Here is a 25,952-nt window from a genome sequence, read left to right on the forward strand (position 1 = left end):
AATTAGCAAATTTTCCTTTTTTTTTGCCTGGAACCTGTTACTTTCTCAGCTCCGCCATGAAATTAGTCTGGCACATAAATCCACATCAAAATGGCACGTAGTTTTCAGTCTGTGTGCTAAACTAAACTAAACCATCTGGTGGCTATATTTTCAAAGGACAGACATGAGAGTGGTAACAGTCTTCTCATCTGTTTACCCAGAGAGTGAATTATTAGCTAACAAACCCAGCTCTTCCGTTAAGAGGAAAACGGCCAGCAGGGTGACATGATCCTCACCAGATAATCAAAGCCTGAAGCTCATTATGCTCCTGGATGATTTCTCCTTATTGATTGTTTTGCTCGCTGCTGGTGAATAATGTATGAGTGTATAATTCATTAATTAATTACTGTATTATCTTCCTTGGTGTGCTCTCTGTCATTGCCGTGGTCACAGAGTAAACTGCAATGACAAGCTGACCTACCTCGGTAGCGACTGCTTGTTCCCTGAAAGTACTTTTAATCAGTTGCAGTTTCAGACTTTGTAACAAGGAGGCTTGCACGTCCTGAACAGACGGCACCTGTGAAACCTTACCTTGCCAATAACATCGTTGCGGCTGAGTCTGTCCTTATCCATGACGGTGATGATGATGGTAGTCTCCCTCAGCACATGGGCGGGCACGTCAAAGGGGAAGGACTCATTGAAGACGGGGTTGAGACAGCGCTTCATCACCACCGTCTTCTTCTTCTCTACACGCTTGTCCTTGTGCATCAGCCACACCTTCACATAGGGATCTGCAGCGTGGAAGCAGAGTGCGGTGGTTTACATGAGCGAGACGATGAAGATGCACATGGTGATTTTTTTTTCTTATTCTTTTTTTTTAGGGTCAGGTTTGCAATTACCCTCCTAATTGTTAAAAGTCAGAAAAGGCAGCAGGGAAGCAGATACCTCGTTTGAGCTCAAGGTCAACTTATCCCCCGAGCGAGGAAACATACAAATGAGGAAGTATTTATGGAAATAGGGCCTGGGATCTGTACTACTAGTTCTGGAGCATTGTGAGATTCTGTCATACTACCAGCCACCAGTCCTACTACTGCGGGAAGCTGTAATTGTACAAGAAATATGCCACAGAGAGCATTTCACAGCGAGACAGGACACTTTAAAAACTAGCAGCAACCAGACTGAGCTGACACAGATTTGGCTAGGAGGTTGAAGATCCTCATAGATATACAGAAAGAGAGGACAGGAAAGAGGGAGGTCAATGGAGAGACGCTTGAAGTAATGTCACCTTGCTGCTGTAGCTATCGATGGTGGCCAGCAACCGTCCTGTTAGCAGACGAGTCAGTGAGTGTTTGAACACAGAGACAGAGCCTTGTGTGAAGCACAGAGCTTCCAAAGTCAGGAAGGACTTCCAGCTGCTGAGAAATGCTTAGAGAAAGAGAGCCTAAACAAACAAAGGGGAGTGTATACCTGAGGTGCCCCCGATATCCATGGCTTTGAGATTGCGTGCTTTGATGATGTTCACAGTGATGGTGTTGGCGGTGGGATTATAGCAGAGAGACACCAGCAGGTCTCCTCGTCTCCCCTGAGGAACACACACACACACACACGCAAACAAACACAGCGGAGTATGAATCACCCAGCCTAATATCAGATTTCATCAGGGAATATCAAACTCCAGGCTACTCACTAGCTTGTTGTGTAATCTTATATCACTGCCCTTTCTGCTCTAACCTCCTTGTGCCAAACACAGACCATCCAGCACCCAGGCAGGCATGGGCGAGCACGTGGCTCACCCGCCAAAAATAAAAATATGTCAATCCAGCTCACATGCTGAAAACTGTCAACAAATTTGTCACACGTGTTTTAATAAAACCGCACGTCGCGGCTCGACCCCGCGGTCACCCCTCCCTTCCTTACACTGCCATCACTGCAGGGCTTCAGCTCCTTCCAGAAGGTCTTTAACTGGCCCAGTTCCACCTTATTAAGGGGGACTGACACCTCTCCAATGGGGTCATTCCTGCTGAAACGGTCATAGTCCAACACCTGAAGGTAGAGAGTGCGCTCTCTCACCTTCTCATAAGGGAAGCCTAAAACAGAGACAGAAACAGAAAACACTGAAGGGTGAGGGCTAAACCACAGAGAGGGAAGAAGGCCAGTGTAATCTGCAGCAGTGCAAAGAGGGATGGTTTTGGCTGAGAAGTAATATTAGGCTCCAGTAAAAAAACAGCCAACTCATTCATTTTTCCTAGAGCACAGGCCATTGTTCTGATTTTGTAAAAGGTTCTGAACATTACTTTTGGCTGTTTTACCATTTCACAAGCAATTCAAATCATACAGGAATGAGACACTTCACTGCCATCTGCGCGACTGCTACGAAACCTCTGCAGTGTTCAAGAGCATTCGTTATTATTCGACTCAGAATGATTTCCGCAGTTTCTTAAACTGGAGCTTTTATCAATGCAAAAAAATGTTGTTGCAGTTTCACACGTTATGTGTTTTCACACATCTCCCACAATGCTCTTTTTGTGTTGAGAGACAGCTCTTTGTAACAGCTCGGTAATCGCACTGCGCAATCTGAATCCTTTGCCGTGACTATTTAAAAAAGACACATATTCTTGAAGCAATAGTTTTACATTTTAAAATGGAGCTTTTGAATTTATCTCTTCGTGCCTGTTTTCGGTCTTTATGCAAAGCGAAGCAGCTCCTGGCTGCGTGAGTATTAAGTGGTCTCAATCTTCTAGCATTATTCTCAGCAAGAAAGCAAATGACCAAATCTCCCTAAATGTTCAGTTATTGATTTAAATTGGTTTACAGCTATCCAAAGCCCTAATTATAGAATTCATCCCCCTCAAATGTCATGGTCCCAGGTTGTTGTGATGTTTTTGAGCATTGGTTTGTTGTGTTGATTAGGTTTAATTTCTGTTTGGATTTTATCTTTTCCTCCCAAAGTTCATAGCAACCTCAATGTTTCGCCGTCTTGCCTTGCAAATCTTTCTATGTTTTAGTGCCTTTGTCCCCCTTTTTACATCTCATTTAGCTTTTTGCATCTTTTGAATATTTCCTGTTTTAATTTGAAAGCTAGTTATACTTTACCATTTTTCCAGCTGTGGTCAGTCCCCAGTCGTGTCCTATTGAGGAGTCAATCCCAGTGTGTATACAGACTCGTACTTCATGTTCCAACTTGTTTGCTCTGGTTTGTTTTATCCATTTTTTGGGGGTGTTATTCTCAAGGGGACAGATTAAATGAACAAGAACCTAAGAACTAGACATATAAATGACTAGACTAGGAAGAGCAATGAAAACTGAATCATAAATAAAACTAAATCAAAGAATATTAATTAAACCAAAAACACATAAACACTGGGTCACAGACCCAGGACCATGACGGTTATATTTGATTAGCTTTTGTTTGTTATCTGACTCAGCTTCTTACAAATGTGCAACATGATTTTACATAAACACGCAATTAAAAGTGTTACTACTTTTGGTTATTGTACATGACAGATTTATAGTTTTTTCTGTTGTTTCAGGCTATCAAACTGAAAGCAATGATGTCCCAATCAAACCACAGATGGCAGCATATTTGGAAAAGGTGATGGAAAATATTTAGTGAGAACATTCCAGTATGTAAACACAGACCCTCAAACAGGAAGGTTTCGTTCCAGTGGGGGTTGAGGTTCTTCCTCTTGACCTTGGTCTCCAGCTTGTGCTTTTTGTCAGGCAGTAGGTAGATTTTAACAAAGGGGTCGGAGGTGCCAGAGAAGTCCTTGGCCGGGAGGTCCTGGCCCCTGAGAACTTTGACCGTGAGGGTCGTGTTCTGGAAACTGTAGCCTATGCTGAACTGGATCCGACCCAGCTTTTCACTGATGGGCCCTTCATCATCCTCCGAACCTGGGGACAGCTGCAGGGCAACAAAAGCAGACAAATAATTATAATGCTCAGATATTCAGCAGCAGCAGCAGCAGCAGCCACTCACATGAAACTCTCAATCCAAGGGCACAGATCTGGTGTCACACACACACAGACCTTGACAGAGAGAAGCTGTGAGGGGAGGAGATTTTAGGGCTGCGTTTCTATCACGGTGTGCTAAAGCAGCTGCTCAAAGGCAGGGATTGTTCTGACATTAAGAAGACTGAGAGAGCTTAATTTCCTTACTAATGTTCTTAAGAGGCAGGAGGTGCTCAGATTGGAGATAGGGGAGCTTTAGACCACCCATTCTCTCTCACAGCCACTCTGACTGCTTTATCATTGCTGTGCACTAAAAGGCCACTATCTGATGGAAGCAACGGCCGGAGAGAGGGGAGCAGAGAGCGGGAGACAAACAGAAAGAGGAGGAAAGAGGGAGCATTGTGTGAGAGGCTTGGAGAGAACAGGCAGGAAAGCAAAGCTCAAGGTTGGCATTCTGCACTTGCAGCTGTCTTTACAATCATTTCTTTTCTCCCTGCAGCTCCACCTTCTGCCTCTGTCCTTTATTTTTTCCTCTCCCGTTCCCACTCGCTTTCTAACAATAACATAAATTGGAACAAAGAATTCTGAGAACTCTGAGTGGCGATAAACAACCACCAGTTTATTAAAGCCACTATGTGCAGCCGTTACCTCTAACAAAAAGTAAAGCTGTGTTATGCAGGCAAAGTCTCACTGAGCATTATTTGAAACTGTTGATTTTGCTCCCCGAGGCCAGGGCTACAATTTCAAAGTGACAAAGACTCGCTCAGCAATATGTCAATATGGCATTATGGACTATCAAGCAGAGAAAGTGTGAAATTCTCCAAGTCTAATTGATCAAACAGCGTGAGTCACCTTGCATGCCTGTTTCGTTTGATTGTCACTGTAGGAACTGCCTGTATGTTGTTCTATTACAGCTCCCTTACTGCCAGCTTTAGATTAACCTGTGTATGGATTTACCATAGCACTGCAACACGTGCCCTACCTGGTGACTGAGAATTACCTTCTGGGTATGTGGCCAAAAGTACTTGGACACCCTAATATTAAAGAATTTGGATTTTTCATTTCAAAACAACAGACACCATGAAGACTCCTTTAATCTTCAAGGACATCTTTATTAACGATGTCAGACACTCACTTGAACCGATAAGGTAGAACTCATATCAGCTTTCTGATTCATCATTAAAACTCTTGCAGGTGACAGCTCTAATGAGGCTCTTCAATACAAAACAAGAATTGGGATGCCAAGATCAGGTTGCTCATAATGTGGCTGAACCAAACTTGTAACATAACTGCTCTCTTTACTTTGGATAAGTGGATGGATTTGGTTTCAGAGCATGTTTTTACTCCTTACTTTGCACAATATCAGTCAGAATATAATATAACCATCTCAGCAACACAATTCTGACTGCGAGCGCAGCAGCCTCATCCATATGCTGTTCATATCTTCGGTTTGCATCAGACAGCCAATTGAAAAAGCTTAAAGGGAGGTTGGCCTTAAAGGGGGAGGAGCTGAAACCGCTTCTTTTAGGCATTAGATAATATGAGGATCTGTGCTAAGTCTAATATAAGATAAATGTGGATTGAATGGATTGGACAGTGAACTGATCAAAGATATTTTACAGAATAAAATTATGAAAGTAGAACAGGGGATAATGCATCCCTTTCTCAAATGGTGCTTGCAGATTACAACTTTTATAGAAAGCCTGTAACATGAACTGAAAACTGTCTACTACCAGTCCTTAAAGCAAAGCAAAAACCAAAGGATCCACCTTTAAAATTCCATCCAATCTAGGTCTTTACTTAAAAGCCCCAAACTAACAGCGAAAAACCTACTTATTAGTGTATGGACTGATATAGCTTACTTTTACACCAGTATTGTTTTTCTGACACTGTTAAATGGGCTACTTTTTTGCACTGCCCAACATAGTTTTTCTATAGTATGATTTTCAGGCACTCAGTCCCATATAAATTGAGCTTGTACAATAATTATTATTAATAATAATATTGCCAGCTGTTTCAGCTTCTATGGGAGTTCTTTAAATCTTCAGTAGAAACCAGCTAACTTGCCCTGGTGGAAAAAATAATCTACTTCTTTTCACTGAAAATTAGCAGCCTAAACAGTAAAAGTCAGGTTATAGACCAATCATATCATAGACAGCAAGATGGATTTGAAGTGGGACATTGTCTTACCATCACCATGTCTCCAGTGAGAGAGTTGGCCAGGTCGGTTACAGAGGAGTGGCCATCAGCATCAGGAGGTTGGCCCTTGGGGCTGTTGGCTGGCTTGTTGCCTCTGCAAAGAAAAGCTCAGGTTGAAAGCAAGAAAAGACAGCGAGGACATGTGAAGCTAATTCATCTACAGAAAGAGAGAATGTCTGAGCACCCAGGGAGTCCAACCTCCACCTGTTTAACGCTTGAAACCTGCCTATCTGGAACAATCGATGGTGGTCCAAGTTAACTTTGGATAGATGTCACTTCAAGCTGCTTTTTCTGTAGCTTTCATGAGCAAAGCCAAGTAAAATGTGCCAAAGATTCCACAGATTAATGGCGGGCGCTAGAACTGAGGACAGTTGATGCGGCAAGTGGTGTTTGAGGAAAACTGGAGTCTGAGATGACTATATATAGAGAGCTCCACCCTGGCAAACATCCACATCTTTACAAGAAAGTTACCTCCACTAAAAAAAAACCCAAAACAAAGACATTTTCAGACAAAACATAAAACAGAATCACTAAATTTATTGACACAATCCGATTAATCATCCTGGTAGAAATTATGCTCAGTCTTTTGACAACTAACAAATGACAACTTTAACAGGACACACATGTATAATGACATATATAGCAACATGACGTTACTTTAAAAACAGTAGACAGACATATATAGCAACATGAAGATGACCAGATGTTTAACAGGACAGACATTACACGGCTTTGTAAAGTATTTTGCGTGTTTAAATTTCCCTCAGTTGCACCAACATCACAAGTTTTATAAAAACAAAGGTGAGTGCAGAAATCTGCCATGGAACAGCTGGTTCTTAGGTACAGATGTTAATAGATGTGAAGTTTAGTTCCTTGTCATGAGTATTGTTTAAAAAACAACATGTGGGATAAACATTCTGGGAGAAAAATCACTATGTTCATACATCGAGAAAACAAGAATCACAAAGTGGACAAAAAAAGGAAATTAGCACAAGAAGACAAAAAAAATTAAAGAGAATAAATATTTTAAGATTAAAGGAAGTGTGAACAGATATCACAAGAAAAGAGAGTCCGATGCAAAAGTCCTGCATAACATGACGCATTGGACAAACAGCACTGGATAAATGACTAGTCAAGGCACATGGAGAGGCTGAACACTGAAACACCAACAAACAAACAGTGAATCGAGAAGGAGAACAAGAACAGAAACACTGAGAAAGAGAAAAGCAATGAGCAGACACAGAGAGGACACACACACTAACACTGGATGGAAATCATAAGGACTGCAGATAAGACAGAAGGTTCAAAAGGGAACGTGAGAAATAGAAAAAGCAAGCTGAAAATTATTTATCTGTATTAGAAGAGATAGCAAGTATTAATAGTATGAACAGTAAGAGAAAAAAATAACAAACACCAGCACATTAAAGAGAAATAGAGAGCTGCAAGAAAAGATAGGGAATGAAGGAAGGAAAGCCTGGAAACACAAGAGAGGCTTAGTTTGGTCAGTCTGATAAGTATCAAAGAATAAGAGACAAAAAAAGAAGGCTATGCACACGTAATATCTTTAACAGGAGACAAAGGGGCATACATGCTAAAAAAGAGGAGAGAGAACACAGAGAGTAAAAGAAAAAGACAATAAATACAATTGATCTTCAGGAAAAAGAGAGCAAGAAGCACTATTCTCTGCATGGAGAGCTCAAAATAATCGATAGAAGAACCAAAAAATATAGAGAGAGGGGAAATAAGGAGTCGATATACCACACGAAATGATAATACCACCAAAAACACAAAAAGGAACAAGTAGTAGGAAAAGCACATTTAGAGTGTTACAAAAGAGGGTGTTGATAGAAATTAAGTTGAGAACTACAAATGATAAAAGTTGATTTTAAGACGAACCTGAATTTTCAACCATTTAGCAACACTCTAAAAGTGTGGACCAGGGACACAGGGGCCAAAGCACAAACTGGCATTGGCTACATGTGCATATATGTTATATGCAAGTAGTTGTCACTCGGAGAGTGAAGGCAATGCCTTGAACAGGCAGTAGACAAGGAGCCCATAGAAAGTCTGTCTGTCCGGCCAGCATTCTCTGTCGAGCTTTTCACCAAGTTTGTTTCGAGGGATGTTTTTTGGTTTGTTTGTTTTTCTGGACCCACTAAGCTTCGAATTTGGATGACAATTGATGTTGAATGCAATAATGTGTACATTTTTGCAGAACACACGGACAAAACTAGAGGAAAATATACTGACAAATAGACAGACAGAAAAGGCGAGCAAACAAGACAAGCAAACAATCACTTCAACCAGCAAAGGAACCGGAGTGAGACGGGGGGGAAGGAGGGATGTTAACCATTTCAGGAAGGGAAGGGGATGCTTATGAATTGCTGTTAGTTGTATTAGTCGCCAAGGGAGGTATTTGCATTTCCATATTGCCTGATTATTATTGCTTTTATTGTTATTATTCTGCACTGGCTCTAAACTGCAGGCAATGAGTTTGAGAGAATCAAAAAGCTGCGCAAAACACTACACCTAAAACATGAGCATCTACTCAAGAAGTCTAAAGCAAAGGGAGACTCTTAGGGCTTGAAGTAAAGCAAGGCACCTCCCTCCTCCTCCACCTCCCAACTATCGATGGGGGAGTGAACGTCTTCAATTATTCATTCTCCTTCATGCTTCATTCAGGGGTTCAGTGCATTCTCAGGTAAGAGCTACTGCTGTCAGGGGAATGGCCGCTCTATAAGGCTTGCTCTACAGCACCTGAGGTGGTCCTCTGCTCCCTGCAACCAGGCTGCTTTAAAGAAACGTCTGGGCCTGCGGATCAGTTAGCGCTTCCAGATTGTACATCTCATTGTGTATTGAAAGTGATTGGTTTCAGTTTATTCAATTTCTAGCAAGGCAATATTAAATGTGGCAGATGGCATTACTACAACTGATACATTTTGGTGCCAATGCTTTTTCCCTCTGACCCCATGGGGGTTGATGTGGTTGACATGATTTAAGCCTGCAGTTGTCTACAGTATCCAGTGGGGGGCAGAGTAGACTCAGATCAGATTCTCCCACAGCTAAGACACAGAAAGTGGGCTGTTGGCATAGCAACGACTCTAGAAACACAGACCATACATATGAGGGTTTGGGATGTGTGTGACAAGAGGATGTTAGGAGTGGCCGCAAGGGAAGGGTGTGTTTAGAGGAGTGCAACAAACAGGCAAACACACTGAGAACAAAGAAGTTAAGGTATAGGATATATGACAGGTACAGGTGAGAGCCTCGCAGACACACACATTCACATACAGACGTATGGAGGCAGGCGGGGCCACTTTGGGTTTCACCGTCCTGTGATACTATCCTGTTTTGTTACCTGACCGAGGGCCAGCAGCTCGTAGAGGGGGGGAAGGGGGAGAAAGACACTCCACTTCTAGGCTGGAGAGAGACGCGAAAAAGAGAGCCCAGCCCAGCCCCTCTTTTTTTAAAAAAAAAAAAACACATTCAGACTCCCCACCCCTCTGCAAACATGTCACACTCAAGCAAACACGCTCGCCTGAAACCATGAAGTGATGTATTTCAATGTATATGCTCAATTTCATAGCCGCCATCTGTCATTCTTTACAGGTAGGGCATACTTTCCAGGCTCAGTCACAGTCAAAACCACAACAGTGCATTGCTTACATAACTCATTATCCACATGAAACACAGGTACATTCACACTAGACTCAGCCACTCGTCCCCTATGTGAAAAAGAAAATGTTGTAAAAACTATATGCCGCATACTATCATTTACTCATGAAAGTGGCTGCTTTCTCATTTTTCCTGCACAGCATACTGTTTGTTTATAACTGTGTTGCATTAAAAAAATGCAAAAGGGTGTGGAGGACCAGAACTGCCAAAATAAAAAATAACAAGTAGTTTGATATTTTAAAAAAAATCCAGTAAATGCACTAAAATATATAACATATAATTAGAATTCATATAAATATATTTATTTTCATTTTCATAAAATATTTTATTAACATTTCTGTTGGTGCTGGTCAACCACTAGGGACAGATTTGGCACACTTTGAGCCTCCATATTTGCATGCTGAAGCATGGCATAGAGAAAGAAATCAAGAAATGAAAATACTGAAATAAAAAAGTTTGAATTAATAATGAATAAAGTAATGAATTAAAAATAATAAATTAAATTAAATGAATAAGTAAAATGAAAGAGAAATAACTATTAATAGATGAATAAATATACAGAAGGAAATTTAAAAAAATAATATTTAATTTATTCTGCATTTTATAAATTAGTTTTTCTTTTAAGCAGCTTTGGTCTTCCATAAACTGGAACTCTTTCATCAGTAAATCATGGTATGAGACATTTATTTCTCATAAGACATAAAATACACGTGAAACTAAAACATTTAGTGTAAGTTTGTTCTGTTGTTTCTATTCCATATGGGCCCTGCTTCTTCCCTCAAGCTACAACCAAAAAGTCTCATAAATATGGATGCTTTCACTGACGACTAATTACTTCCTGCATGTTGAAACTAGAAATTAGCCTAAAATAGCATCATTTACTGAAATCCCATTTCAGGAATGAGCAACAAGTGAGGTGCTAAATACTAAATACTGCCTTCTGCTTCTTTCACTGAATTCCAAATGGAAATAGAAAAAAAAAACCCAAAGGCACTCAGTCACTGCCAAATGTTTATTTTTATTAAGTAAGTACTGTTTTATATATATTTTATTTTGACTTTTTAACATGCTACTTCCCCGAGCTTCAGTTTCTCTCTTTTTAATGTTCAATAAAGTGCTGAAGGTACTAAAAAACTGGCAAGCATGATTACTTTCAAATCGAAAGATGAGCCTAGTCTCTACCTAACCTATAACAGTCCACGGTTCCCTTTATGGCATCCCAAAACTCTCAGCAATTTTAGTATTCATGCCTCAGAGCTTAATTAAAACAACTAATCTATCAATCCAGGGAATATCAGCAACACAAAATAATAAAACCGCTTTAACGGTCCATTATAACTTCAAACACGAATCTACCAAATGTTTAAAATTTCGATTAGCTTCGCAGATTGGCTTCTGAGGTGGAGGCTGCCGCATATGTGCCACCTGTTCTGAGGCAGAACACAAGAGTCCCAGGTTAATGCTCCTAATAGCTCGTCTCCCCAAACGCCATCCATCTATCTGGATGAATGAGATGAGCATGTGTAGCAGCCTGTACCTGCTGGCGGGAGTGCTGCCTTCAGCCCTGCCTTCAGTACAATAAGTACTCCCTCCTGCTACTCTCATTGAAGGAAGATGGATTTTCACTTTGAATTTTCTCTCATCCTCCCTTGACCTGTGGATGGATGGATGGATGGATAGATGAAAGCACTCCTCCTCATCTCTTTGTGACCGAGTTTTTTTGTGTGTGTGGTTTTTTTGGGGGTTTCTTTGGGAGGGTTTTGCCTTAATGCGATCGACTCCCCCCCCCCAGCATGTAACTGAATGCATCTCTACATTCCCCCTGTAATGCATGAATGAGCACAGTGGCCGCAGGGAGCCAAAGCTTCGGGGACAGTCTTAGCCAGAGCCCCCGAAGACTGTGCTGATTAGTCGGGTCTGCAAAGCCCTTGTCACAGGAGGAGCACTGTGTCAGACTAGCAGAGCGCAGCATAATCAATTTACATGTTGATGTACAAACACACGTGCAAATTATATCATCTTGAATTATAGTAATATCTCCTTTTTTTTTCTAAGAAAACGAGGCCTGAAATAACGACCATTAAAATGATAAACTGTGACCTCAGGATGCCCTGTCGTTACATTAGCCTAAACACACACAATCCTCCACCACATAAAGATTTAACTCCTCCCACTCTGGCTAATGTGGTTAGAGGACAAACACACACTCACAGCGTCAAACAAACGCACACTTATATTGATTTGGGTAAATGGTCTTAACCGCCATCCACTGCGTTTGTCTTTTATGTCAATTTAAGCAACGTAATAAGCTCATAAATTATGAAGTTATATGTACATATATATATAGCCCACTTAGCAATTAACAGAGACTCAGAATCTCACTGAGTGCATCGTGTCTTTAAGGCAGAGAAATACACATCTATATCTATTAATATCAGAGAGATGTTTTCAGGGAAAAAAAGACAACTCCACTGGCTTACACAAAATGATGTAACATGCATGGATGAATAATTGAAGGACCACAGGCAAGTGGATTGAATGTTAATGTGTCACACGCGTAAAGCCCGCCCCCTTTATCCTGAGCCTCCATCCTCATTGGGCTGTGCAGTTGCTGCTCAGAGAGAGATCTAGATTCGAGACTCTCTGGGATTGTGCCTTCTCTTTATAGCAACACTGGAGGAGAACCTACAGTATATGTTCACTGAGTCGCAAATGAATTGTGAGTGCAGACCAATGAGGCATAAACAAGCCACTCTAACATCCTAATTAAGCCTTCTTAGAAGTCCAACCTATGGATGGCTGGACCGCAAACATCTCAGCATGTGCGACCTCCTCTCGCCCCAAAATTAAAGCAACACTCAATCTTAAAACCTGTAGTTGCTCTCTCTGATAGTCTATCGTGTAACCTTTACTTCCTCTTTCCCCGCCTTGTTCTGTAACCTTGGTTTGAAAGTCCACATGACTAACACCAGCTGTGGTGCAGTTCAGTCTGCTCCTGCCACACTTCATAAACAAATGGCCACGGAGAGCACTTTCATCCAGCCATCGCACACACAAGGTCAGTGAGGAAGCATTAAGAATCTCACACACTTCAACACCTTCTCATGGCCAGTGGGATGTTTGGATTGCCTTCAAGCAGCAATGGACCGTTAACATACTGCTGATGGCTTAAAGAAAAGCCTCAGTAATGTTTGTGTCTTAAGTACTTTAGATACATTTTACCATTAATAAGATTGCTTGGCTAATTGCATTGCAGGACCAGGAGCACTGCTGTTTAAAGTGGTGAACAAAGCACTTGGATCTTTTAATTAATTAAATATAGTATGGGAGCAATTTAAAAAACTTCACCATAAAAGGAAGTAGCACTTAAATCAAACTTTTGAAATACACCACAAATGTGTTAACCTTTCACATTATTATTTGATAGTGAAGCACAAACATTTTCATTCGGTTGTAGCTGGCTAATTTGAAATATTTTGTGTAAGGTTTCTAAACCTTAGTTTTAAAGACTGGGTCACTTAAAAGAAAAATGGTAAAATTAAAGGCTTGTGATTAAATACATCAATTATACCCATTTCCAACCCCCTATTTTTATTCATTTACGGCAGTGGGATAGCTTTATTCTACAGTTTATTGATTGATTCACATGATTCATAGCCTATTCACAGTGAGAAAAATGCACATTTGACTGCCTTTCACATCCCATTCAAGTCAATTTTCTTCTAATTGGATGTCCCTTGCAAACAGAAGGTTTGAACAGTGGGACGTGGGGCTTCCTTTAGTCACAGCCAGATCTGTGTGCCTCATATAAGTGTATTAGGGATATCTACTCTTACTGAGATAATACAAAACTAAGAACACCAAATTTAGAATCTGAAGCCTGAGCCTTTGGCTCAAAGTGACCACTTGTACATACACCTTCCATTACTGGCATCCATTATTTTACAAAAAAGTTAAATTTCAAATGAATCTCTGCAATCCTGTGAAAAACTAAGTACACCATTCCTGCTTCCACAGGAATGAATAGGGTTCTGTAAATAGCAGACAGGTGCTGCTAATTAAAGCACTTGATTAATTGATCATCAGCAACTGTGAGGAGTACTATGAAAGCAGAAGTTTTAACTGTTGCCTGGTCTGGAGCATTCAGGTGTGTGTTAACACACAGTCTTCCAAGGAGTGAACGCCCCAGATAAAATTCAACCCAAGGTCAGACGGTGCAGTTCTCAGAGAAAAACAAGAGACCTAAGATCTACATCTCAGACTCTGCAGGCCTCAGCTAGCATGTTAAATGTTCAATTTCATGACAAGACAAAACAAGTGTGGCTTGTTCGGAAGGGTTGCCAGAAGAAATCCTTTTTAGTCGTATTCTTAGCCATAACGGTGGAAATCAAGCACCTCATATCAGATGTGAAGCAAGGTGGTGGAGGGGTAATAATTTGGGATTTTTTTTTTTTTTTTTTGCAACCACAGGGCCTGGGCACCTTTCAGTCACTGAGTCCACCATGAGCTCCTCTGTACACCAAAGTATTCTAGAGTCACACGTGAGCACGTGAGGCCATCTGTCTGACAGCTAAAACTTAGCTAAACAATGATCCCAAGCATAGCAGTTACTCTACAACAGAATGAAAAGAAAAGAATCAAGGTTCAATGAAAGACCTCAACCTGACTGAGAGGCTCAGATGGGACTTTAAGAGAACTGTGCATACATGAATGCCCAAAAACCTCAATGAAGGGATGTAACGTTGTACAGAGTGGGCCAAAGTTCTTCCACAATGCCATTAAAGACTGATAGTCATACAGAAAACCATTGCTTCAATATTGCTTTTTAAGTTGGCGCTACAAATTACTGAATCATTGGGTGTACTTAGTTTTCCAGAAGACTGCATAGAATCTTTTATTGTCATTCCAATACATGAGGCAGGCGAAAAGGGAACAAAACGTAATGAGGTCCCAGTTAAACAGCATTAGAACAAGCAAAACAACTAAATCAGTATTACAATTAAATAAATTAAACCTCTTAATAAAAAAGACATTGTTTGTTTGTTTGTTTGTTTAAATAAATTGAGCTAAATTTTATATCTAAAAATATTTATTCATTTTCCCCATTTTAATTTCAAACAGTTATTCAAATAAAACTTTATAGTTTTATAGAAAAACTTTATAGATGTATTGCAATTTTGATGGAAGTAGTAACAACTCACATGCGTCTGTGGCCAAGCAGGCCTTAAAAAAAAAGAAAACCTTTTATAGGGCCGTGTATCTACTGTACGTTAAAAGCAGCATAAAATAAGATTACTCAAACAAACAAGAGTCTACAAAATTAAAGCTCTAGCTGGTTCGATCCCAGGAGGAGACACAAATCCCTGTGGGGTTGTGTCAGGAAGGGCATCCGGCGTAAAAATCTGCCAAATCAGACATGCGGCGCTACCCGCTGTGGTGACCCCTTGAGAACAAGGGAGCAGTCGAAAGTAGCTCTCTACTCGGGTACATTTATTTACAGTAGTTGCTCTCAAAAACTGACTGGTTCATTAATGTAGGGCATGAAATATCAGTTGTGCAGACGGCAGCTCTTCTCTGTTCGTGGGGAGCACAAAGAATTCCCTTTGATGTTAACACTGACTCCGTTACCATTTGACGGATATATAAAATATTCACATTAACTTCAGAGGCTCGATGTTTGGCTGAAGCCATTTGCCAGTGACATGTTTTTCAGATCTTAGGTAAATAAATTCATGCGGGGTAGCATGAGTAATGCAGGTGAAGATGAATGATGGGCACGAGCACATGTTTAAATGCACAGACTGTGATGAAACACCGAGTGTGAAGGGTAAGAGAGACGAATGAAAGCGTGCCTTTGTCTTTGGCTTGAGAACCCCTTTCAGAGTGAGCAATATGCCAGGAGTGTAATTGATTCAATCACGTTTACTGTGAAGTCAGCACTAACACCACCAGGAACTATACACTGCCAGCAAGCTTACAACTTGCACTTCTAATAGACTGTTGAGGTATGTTGGGGGGTTTTCAAGCTTCTAAATTTAGCAGCCAATTAGAGTGTGGCTAAATCACTCATTAAAATTTGCAATTTGCAATTTTACACGAAATAAACAAAACCATGAGAGTCTCAAGTGGAATTAGATGACATATCAGCAGAAGGCTCACTAAAAGGTCAACACTTTTAAAGCTTCAATTACAGTCAAATTGTTTATTTGCTTCCAGTTCTCCAGTGTTCACGGGCTTTAAGTTACCAGTCATTCTTATTTGAGTGAAAGAAATTAAATCCAGGAAACAGCACAATGCAGTCTGCTAATAAAGGCGGATCCTGTTGACCACACGCTGGCCCGAGCGACAAACGCGCTGTTTGGTCTCTTAGTGGATTTCACAACTCATTTAAAGAGGTGTGAACACAAAAAGCTGAAAAGGCAAGACGCAATGCACACAACAAATTACAGAGGAAGTCATTCTCCTCTGCGGCTCGCTGCGTTTCAGGCTATAATTGTGAACAATGCGGAGACTTTTGATATTAGTAAAAAAGAAGCAACATTTCTTCTCAAAGGATACTTTGATGGTTGTTTGTAACTCTGTGGTCGCAGAAAGCTCAGGGCCAAAAAACAAAACCAGTAGACAAAGCAGCTGGTGGCTATAGTAGCTCTAAAAGCAAACTTATGATAAATAAAGGAACTTATTAGTTAAGGGAGGCCTATTTCTATGACCCTGAAGACACAAGAGGTCCTTCAAATGTCAGCAGCTGCATGGTGCACATGTGCATGTCTGCACTGCGGCTGTGCAGCCCAGATAAGAAAACAGTTACCATCTGTGTTGTAATGGAGCTCTAGTTTTAAATCACGTGTCAAATTGATGAAACACTTGTGAATGAGGAATAATTGGTGTGACGAGTACATCAGAATTTGTCCGCCGTCCTCTGCCGTTTTTTTTAAAGGTGTGTGTCATATTATGCATCTGCACACTGTCGCCCATTTGTCACAGAATCAAAGTGAGGTTAAAACTGCCTAATTGGACTGCAGAGGAAATCGAGTGTGTCGCGTCTGCCTAAAGCTGGACCAAATCAAGGATTTCTCTGTGACACTGTTGTGAACAATCGAAAACGGCCGTCCAACGACTGAAAACGCTCTGCTTGTTTCACACTGTACTCATTTGTTAGCCTTAAATTGTTTCACAAAAGTAGGTCCAATTCCTAAACAGAATGCAAACCCAATTATTTCAAGAGACTGGGGGACGGTGAGCAAGGCTGGTGGATCCTTATAGATGAGTGGAAATATTTTGGCTTCTAGTGTCTAAGTTGGCTGGCAAAGAAAGCGGTTATTTTTAGCAGCATGTTTATGTAAGTGACTAACATGTTGTGGAATAATGAGGAGGCTCTCTGGGCCCTCGGTGGAGCTGCAGAGACGAGACTCTCAGAGCGGCAGAGGGTGATTGAAGGCAGCTAATGAGCAGGAGGGAAGAAAGAACACGGGGCAGAAATGACTTGGATAGTGAAGGCATAAAAATACAAAGGAAATAAGACAATTACCAATGGGAGGTCTCTGAAAGGCAGGAGTGAGAAGACAAGCAAACAGAGATGAAAATGGTGCTGAAAAATGTCATTGCAATAAGGCAGATAATTATCGTGGTCAGGGGAAAAAGGAAAGAAAAAGTACACTGGCATGAGAAAGCACTGTTTGATTTGACTGGCTGAAATTTTACCGCTAAAAGCCAAAGATTAAAAAAGAAAAAGAGTAGAGTACCAGTGAGCATCTCACTGCTGTGATTTATGAGCTCATTACTGCTTTCCAGCTAACACCCAAATTGTTTTATCTCCTCACTCATCAAAGCATTACGGCGAAATTTTCTACATTTGGTTGCGTAGTTAGCGCTCATTTTTATTTCTGTAGCAGTATGTTGAGCTCTGGTGCTATTTCAGGCGCAGGTCTATGACACAATAGACTTCAACGCAGTGACTCACCAAAAACACTGACAAACAAAACTACCCTCCTCTACCTAGATTCTGAAATCACCTCTCATTTTTCTTCAATAGCATATCCTTCACATCCTTTCATTTGCAGCCAATTTTCTCTCTCACACACAAGCACACACACACAGAACAAGCGCTCTAGTACATTGTCTGGTACCTCTTCTCAGGGGGCGGTTCCTGATTGGCTGGTGGCGGTGGTGCTGCCTGCGCTGTTTCCTGCAGGTCAGGGATATTGGCAAAGTCATCTTGCTCTGCCACACCAATGGCCAAAGCCAGGACCACCAGCTTTCCTTCACTGGCTCCCCATAAAAAAATAAAATAAAATAAAATAGATAGAAACAGAGGTAGAGAGACAGAGAGGCAAGGAAAAAGAGAACAGATGCAAAAGGTTCGAGCATAAAGAAAGGCGAGGTGCAGGGAGAGAGAGGAAAAAGGAGAGGTCATTTTAGGTGACAGCGAGGGCTGAAAATTCAGAGGCAGAGAAAACAACAACAGATCATACGAGAGCAAACAGCAGAAGCGGCGACGGAGAAAATGGTCATAAAAGAGGAACTCTGCAACTCCACATAAAACCCCACAAAGTAAGCGCACAGTCCAGGGAAGGATATTAAGAGGACACCTTAAAGTGAAAGGCCAAACTGATAAAAATCGAATGATTTCAACGGGAGCGGGTACAGGCCGTCAGACAGCAAATACATCAGGAAACTCTGGGTAATGATTGTTAATGGATGTGATATTCAGGAGTTTGCACGTCAGCTTCCACGCATGTATAAGGTGTCTACAGGTGCGCGCACACACACGTCACACAGGCAAAAAACACTACACCCCCAACACACACACTGTCATTTATCTAGTGATTTCACCTGCCTTCTGCTTTTCCTCCACATTCACCTTTCCCACTGAACATGCGAGGCGTCTTTCTCCAGAGTTAAGATTTAATTAAGCCTCATTAAGAAGATCTGGACTAATTGTTTCTATTTGAGCGATACAGTATCTTGAGGTGCACGGTGTGTGTCGTTTTCTGGGTCACGGCTCTCTCACTGCTGCACTCTTCTCATTTCATCATCTCTACTGTGCTACAGATTCTCACCAAATCCCCCCCACCCTTTTTCGCCCTTTTTTTTTTACCCCACCCCCCTCACCCACCATATTCCCCCTCACCCCTATGCACTTAATTCTCTGACTCCTCATCACTGCCTCCTTCCTGTCATCCACACCCACGGTTCTATAGCTTAAGCCTCTCGCTGTGTTACAATATCTCGGCAAAGAAATATATGGGGCTGCCAAGCCGCAGAGAGATATCACCCTAAACTTCACAATTTCATCTTTCTCGCATACCGTCGAAGGCTTTTACTGCAGGACTGTAAAGTCTGTTTAATAATCTCCCTTTTATACACCAGTAGTTTAAAAACTTTTATGTCTAGTAACCCTTTTCAGATTAACATGAGTTCCTGACACCATCTGTCACACGTGTATTCATAGTCCTTTTCATTGCAGTGATTTCAATTCATATATTCATTACTGCTGGCTAAATGTATCAATTCCTTTTTTTTATATTTCTATTTCTATAATAACTATTATTTTGTCTGCTTCAACCTCTCTGCCTTTTTTCTTGCTAGTTTTATATACACTCAGCTTAAACATTTTGCATTCTGGTGTTACAGCTCACTCAATATGAATATATTGAATATATTTGAATCAGTTATTCTAGATTATTCTATTCAGATCCACTGAGGTACCTCGTTATCTGGTGATACTCGCCTCTGATTGTTTTTGTAATTCACGATACACCGTGGTAGCTCAAAGTGTGCCCACATCAGCCAGTGCCTTTGCTATATCTGTCATACTAGCAGATCTAACCTAGAGAACATTATTTAAGTTGCTTTACTTTGCTTACGTTTGCTGCAGAAGTCCAAGCCACTTTGCATCCCACCTCCTCCTAAATCCTCCTTTTTATACTTTGCCTGACTTAATGTCATGCTTGCTCAGTTCTGTATGGGGGTCTTGCTGCTAGTCTCGTACAAGTGGAAGGGCGGGGGCATCCTAGATGGAATTTATCCTCCCAAATAAACACTCACTGACCACCTCATTAGGTACATCTGTTAAACGTCTCATAAACACAAATGTCTAATCAGCCAATCACGTGGCAGCAACCCCATCAGGCGTTTAGATATCATAGAGACCTCCTACTGAAAGCTCAAACCAAGCATCAGAATGGGGAAGAAGGTGACTTTTAATATTTCATAGTTGTTGGAGCCAGATGGGCTGGAAACTGCCAATCTACTGGGGTTTCCTACACAACCATCTCTAATGTTTATAGAGAATGATCTGAAAAACAGAAAAATCCAGTTAGTGTCTTAAAATGCCTTGTTGATGTCATGCGTAAAGGAGAATGGCCAGGCTGCTTTGAGCTGATTGGAAATCAAGCACAACTCAAATAACCAATTGTTTTATCTAAGGCATGCAGAGGGCCCATAAAGCAGATGACCTCACAGCAGCAGAAGACCTCACCAGGCGCCACTCCTGTCAGCTAAAAACAGGAAACTCAGGCTGCAATATTCAGTTGGTAGGATCAGAATTTAAACAACATTCAGCATGGATCCATTCTGCCTTGTATCACTAACTCAGGCTGCTGGTGGTGTAAAAGTGTGGGGCATATTTTCTTGGCACACTTTGGGCCCCTTAGTACCAACTGAGTATTGTTTAACCACCCCAGGCTGCCTGAGTAGTGTTGCTGATCATGTCCATCCCATTATTCTGAGGCTGTTTCCAGCAAGTTGTGGCAAAGCTCAGAACATCTCAAACTGGTTTTTTGAACATGACAATGAGTTCACTGTACTCCACAGTCACCAGATCTCAATCCGGTAGAGTATGTTTGGCATGCAGTGAAACTAGAGATTCACATCATGGATGAGCAGCCGACAAATCTGCATTCACCAAAATCTCTGAGGAATGTTTCTAGCATCTTGTTGAAACTATTCCAAGTGGAATTAAGACAGCTCTGGAGTCAAAACGAGGTCCAACCCAGTACTACCAACGTATACCTAATAAGGTGGCTCTGGATGTATTTTAAAAGTTATTTTATAATCACATTAAAAAAAATGTTATTTCAATAATGACCAATCCAATCCAAGGTGTCTCTAATAAAGTGGCTAGCGAGTGTACAGTCTTCTTTTGTCTATAGTGGTTCTGATATAAATATTGCAGTCCAGGCATACAAAGCTAAGAGTCCCTGTCATAATATTTCAAACTATCAGCAGAATTAACCTGTACTCCTCATTGAGAACCACTGAATAATATAACATGGTCTATGCAGTAATACTGTAGATACTGTAGGTATGATGTTTATTGGATCTCTCTACTCTCATCACTTTTAAGTACTGTATGGGCAATATTGTTAAAGCACTTTGCTTGAGCCATTGAGCACTGGGAAGGAGAGAGACCATTTAGAAAAGACATTACAGACACTGGGATAAACGATCGATTTAAAGCCACAAAAAAGCCATGTGGTCAAACGGCTCCAAAAGTCAACTATCTGTGTCAATGACATCAACGCATTCCTTCAGCAATGATTCATCAGGACAAGGATTCTGGCCAAGATTGAAATTAACCGGTTTGAACAATGGGTCACGTCTATTACCAGACCGCTCTGTCATCAACCATAGGAGGTGTTCCTGTTGCAGCAAAGTAGATACAACGACAATGACCTCAATCTCACATTAGCAACGATGAGTCCTATAGCTGACTATTACGAGCAATATTCTCAGTGACCTTGGTGCCTGCATGTGCTACGTTGCTGGTGCTCCGTTAGCTAGTGTTATACTGAAACACCAGAGAGGCTTTATAACATGTTTTTTTTTTTTAAAGAAGAAAGAAACAGATGATGAAAGGCTAGTGTAAAACTGATTCAGTCGACATTAAACACATGTTACTTTGGCAGTGTCCTTGCTCATCCCTTCATCCCTCACCCCCACCCCCCCCACCCCCAAGTACCAATATGTTGTAGAGGAAATGGGCCCGGTGACATAAGATCAATGCTTCAGGGTTAACACAAATCTACACACAGCTCCTTAACCCCTGTTCTTATAGTGTTGCAGTGACATGTGGGCTGTGTGATGTACACACGGTCCCGCACACGTGAGCAGGCTGGCAGCACAACCAGCAGTTATACAGAGATGATGAAAGAAAAAGAAGGTGCCATTTTAGCTGCAAACACTCATGAAACATGGATTAGGCCCACTGGTGTGTCTCCAAAACCAGATATTTAACAGCTATCCAAAGGGTGGCTCAGAAATAGCATGATCTAATTGGGTGAGAAGGAGTGAATGTAAAATATATTGTGACTTTTTTAATGAGACCAAATTCTGAATGTTCTGAACCAGCACCAGCAGCGCTGTCCTGTAACCACAATTGCAGCAGACAGGCTGAATGCCATCCAAACAGATGTTACTGTTTAGCAGAGCATGCAGCGTAAACATTTAACAATTTTGCCACAGAATGGGAGCGAAATGGCCTCCAATATGTCATACCTCCTTGCTATTTTTTCTTGCACATGGCATTCAGTCTAAATTTAGAATAATAGTTTTCTAACAAACTGCACAATAAAAAGCTTTTAATTTGTTACAACCGAGGGGTGAAATATTGTGCCTACATGATCAGAAGACTCATTATTCTAGGATTTTCAGGAGCCATATCGAGTTACTATATGTACCCAATAAATAATATGTACTATGTATTTTTAGTATAAGTGGGTGGATGACTTGGTAAAGACATACACTGATCCGTGTCCTGCAGAGCCACATAGTATACATAACAGCAAATAAAGAGAAAAGGTGCTATTTACATTCATAACTGTACCCCTTATTAGCATGATCAAGAGAGTTTTCATCCAAGCCAATTTCTTGTCTCCTCATCTGCATTAAGCTTCATTAGCATGATCAGCTCTAACATTGTCTGAATTGCCTTTGTAAATGTACATATAGAAAGAGAGACTATCTCCTTGTCAGCAGTCAGATTTACCACAAGTAGCAGTGAAAGCAATGATTAAACTCGACTCTGAAACTCACAGTTTCACACACACTTATACATACGCTTATATAGACGCGCACTGTACAAATTTTGACAGACAGAAGTAATATCCTTCCCTGGATATCAGATGCAGACTGAAAGAAAAAACCTGAAGGGAAAAGGCAGAGAACAATATTTCATAAAGGTAAAAGCAGATTAAGTTATTACTTATTTACTGATGTATTAGAAGCAATTTTATTCAATGGCACTAAGTCAAGCAGTAAAGAACACAAATGCACACAATAACTCTGAAAGACCTAGCGTATACTGTAATACACTTAGACAGAGGCCTGAGCAGAGTGACGCTAGTTTAAAGCATGAATGAAGAGTTATAGAGACTCACAGGAAGGACTTGACATCCAGCCCACGATTCCGGATCTGGTCCATCATGTAATCCCAGCTGCCCGGGTTGGCACGCGAGCGCCCTCCTGCTCCACCTCCCCTATAGCGAGACGCACCTGCCGCTGCTGCACCGCCCCGTGCACCCCGGGGACCACCTCGTGTACCTGCATCCCCACCCTCACCACTGTTGCCACCTCCCTCTCCTCTCCCAGCACCCCCGCCTCCCCCAGGCTGTCCAGGTGCAGTGTGTAATTGTCCCAAGCTCTGGGATGTGGTGGGGGGATGGCAGAGACCAGGGCCTGACGGGTGGATGAGAGGCTGCTGAAGGCTCTGCTGGCGCAGCAGCGTCCGAGGCCGGGCCGGCCCGGAGGGTAAGTGCTCCAAAGTGGAAGCATAGGATAAGACTGGATCCCCAAAGCTGGGAGGGCAGAGGAGCAGGGAGGAAAGAGAGCGTGAAGAAGGCCACGGCCGGCACAGAATAGGATGATGACGAGGGGCAGAGGAGTCAGAGGTAGAAGAGGAATGAGAAGATTTAGAAGAGGAGCCGTGGCAGGAGGTGAGTTGGTCAGGAGTGGTGATGTCAGGTGATGAGATGAAGAAGAAAAGCAAAGAATCATCAGGGATGAGACAAGGTGGCACAGGGCAGTAGGGAGGCACAGCAGGAGAAGTCAGGTTGACATCAGGGTAAATACAGGAAAGTTCATCCAAACAGGAAGTTGATGATGGACGGATGGAGGACGAGGAAGGCGGAAGAGTGGTATTAGAGGACAAAGAGGAAGAGGGAGGAGTGTTGGGAGGTGGAGACAGGAGGAGGAGGAGAGAGAAAGAGAGCAACGTGAGGCAGCAGCAGTAACAGCAGTAGCAGAAATAGCAGTAGAAGGTGCAGCCTGAGTGATCGCTGTGTGCTGTGTACTGCTCATGGGGCTGCGCCGGGCAGCAGTGTGTAGACTGTGAGGTAGTCTTGTGCGTCTGAGTCAGACGTGTGTGCACCCTGTACGTCCGCGAGGTTTGAGCGTGCTGTTTGCATGAGGGTGTGTTTCGTGGTGCCAGCGGTCGGATGTGCACTGTCCGCACGGGCGTGGAACGGCTCTGTGCCACGTGACCGCGTCGAGACGGATGGGTCGTGGCTTTGCAGCTTCCTGGCCTCGTCAGCGAGGGTTTTTTGGTCTGATGAGAGATCACCATTTCCTCTACTCGTCAGTCAACTTTTTCCCATCCCTGACAGACTCTCCTCCTTTCTCTCTAAGTCTTTTTCGTCTTTTAAATATGCGGCGCACCTCTAGAGACATCCGAACAGCCAACCAAGTTCTACAGCACGACTCCCTCCCTCTGCCAGCCTCTCATTTTTCACTCCTCCCCTTAATAAATGCTGTTTTATTGGCTCACTGCCTTTCCTAAAATGTCACAAACAACATAAAGATGTGTCACACATCATATATGATCGTATTTGCATGAGTATGTTATACATACTTCGTTGCTACTGTATATTTTGTCGGTTCTATTGTCACAAACATGTCATCATCTTTTTTTTTCTAGTTTCTTCTACTCCCTAAATATATCCTCCTCTTTCTCAGATCGCTGTGTAACCCAGACTACCAGAATTAGGTCATGAGAGAGCTATTCACATCAGTTAGGGGCAGTTTACTCCGCATTGCATTACTTCACCTAACACAGTTTTGCATAAAGCTTTTAGCACGACACACATCACATTTAACAGTCACGAATAAAAGGATAAAAAGGTCAGTGAAAGGTGTTGCAAGAGTTCAATGTTTTGAGGGCGGAACAAGGGAAAAAATAAAAGAGAGAATATGTAGAGTGGCTTTAGCTGGTAAGAGGAAAAAGGGAGAGGGAGATGGCAACGAAAAGAGAAGAGGGTGACGATGGAGGAGAAAATGGGGTGCGAGACACAAACACAAGAGACATAGACACTTACAGCGGCCTGAAAATAGAATCCAATTATAGACAGGGGCAAAATGAAAGATGAGAAGAGGAGAGAAGGAGGGAACGAGGAGTGAGGAAGTGATGAGCGTAAATGTGTTGTGGAGGAAGAAGTCCCACACATGGAGTGCCAAAGGGAGGTGCAAAAATCACAAAGTACCGAAAGTTAGCTGCGTCTTTTGCAGCACACTGAATATAGACCCCCAGTGATGTCATGCGTCATGGCTGGTGGGTACAGACAGTCAGTGACCAACACACAGTTCGTCTTTCAGCCTAAATTTTAATTAAAGGGAGGTGAGGGTGGGGGGGCTGCCAGCGTGTGGTGCATTATTTCAGTTAGTGTGCGAAAATGAGACTATTTCTGTGCACAAAGCTGTACTGTGCAGCCGTTCTGCATGTGTCAGCTGGAGGCCTGAGTCAGTGTGATACAGCTCGAGGAACTATTGTTATCTTCTCATGATGAGGTTTACATTCCCTAGCACTCACACCTTGCGCTGTGCCCACACGCTTACATCACGCTGTCATCGAAGCTGCACCTTCCTCCCCTGCTGAACTTGACCTCGCTCTCCCTGTTTCTATTTTGAATGGATTCATTCAAGGCGCGAACTTGTAAGAATAAATGTCGTGCCGTGGAAAGGTGTTTATTCTGCTGCACGGCGACTGAAATGTTTGCTTTTTCGGCTCGGGTTCCGAACTCACTTGCTGGGTTTCAGTCCTCCAGACTGCATGTGGCCCTGGACGGTCTGCCACCTCCCGGCCTTCACTCCCTCTGTCACCATGCTCTTCACGCTGTCACTGCGATAAGGACCCCCCCCAGTATCCCCATGGCCAGTTG

The 25,952-nt window shown here is 42.1% G+C and overlaps 1 protein-coding gene across 3 annotated transcripts in view; it reads right to left on the bottom strand.

Moving 5' to 3' along the window:
• The window catches only part of LOC147324789 (uncharacterized), a 38,082-nt gene extending 12,179 nt beyond the window's left edge, over window positions 1-25,903 (bottom strand). For 2 of the 3 annotated variants that reach the window (XR_015130222.1, XM_086298843.1), the window contains exons 1-7: window positions 23,181-25,903; window positions 17,928-18,065; window positions 6,118-6,220; window positions 3,619-3,880; window positions 1,897-2,066; window positions 1,447-1,561; window positions 571-770 (exon numbers count right to left, since the gene is read on the bottom strand). Coding sequence is in view for 2 of the 3 variants with exons in the window: in XM_086298843.1 (XP_086154969.1) it covers window positions 571-770; window positions 1,447-1,561; window positions 1,897-2,066; window positions 3,619-3,880; window positions 6,118-6,220; window positions 17,928-18,065; window positions 23,181-24,364 (2,172 nt within the window). In the remaining variant the exon portion in view is untranslated. The remainder of the gene's footprint in view (window positions 1-570; window positions 771-1,446; window positions 1,562-1,896; window positions 2,067-3,618; window positions 3,881-6,117; window positions 6,221-17,927; window positions 18,066-23,180) is intronic. The other variant, XM_086298844.1, reaches the window with a different exon arrangement.
• Between the last annotated feature and the right edge of the window lie 49 nt (window positions 25,904-25,952).

The sequence above is a fragment of the Aulonocara sp. 'chitande type north' Nkhata Bay genome, linkage group LG7 (assembly GCF_057382095.1).
Source record: "Aulonocara sp. 'chitande type north' Nkhata Bay isolate Kocher_YH1m ecotype deep benthic linkage group LG7, A_spYH_male_GT1.1, whole genome shotgun sequence".
NCBI classification, from domain to species: domain Eukaryota; kingdom Metazoa; phylum Chordata; class Actinopteri; order Cichliformes; family Cichlidae; genus Aulonocara; species Aulonocara sp. 'chitande type north' Nkhata Bay.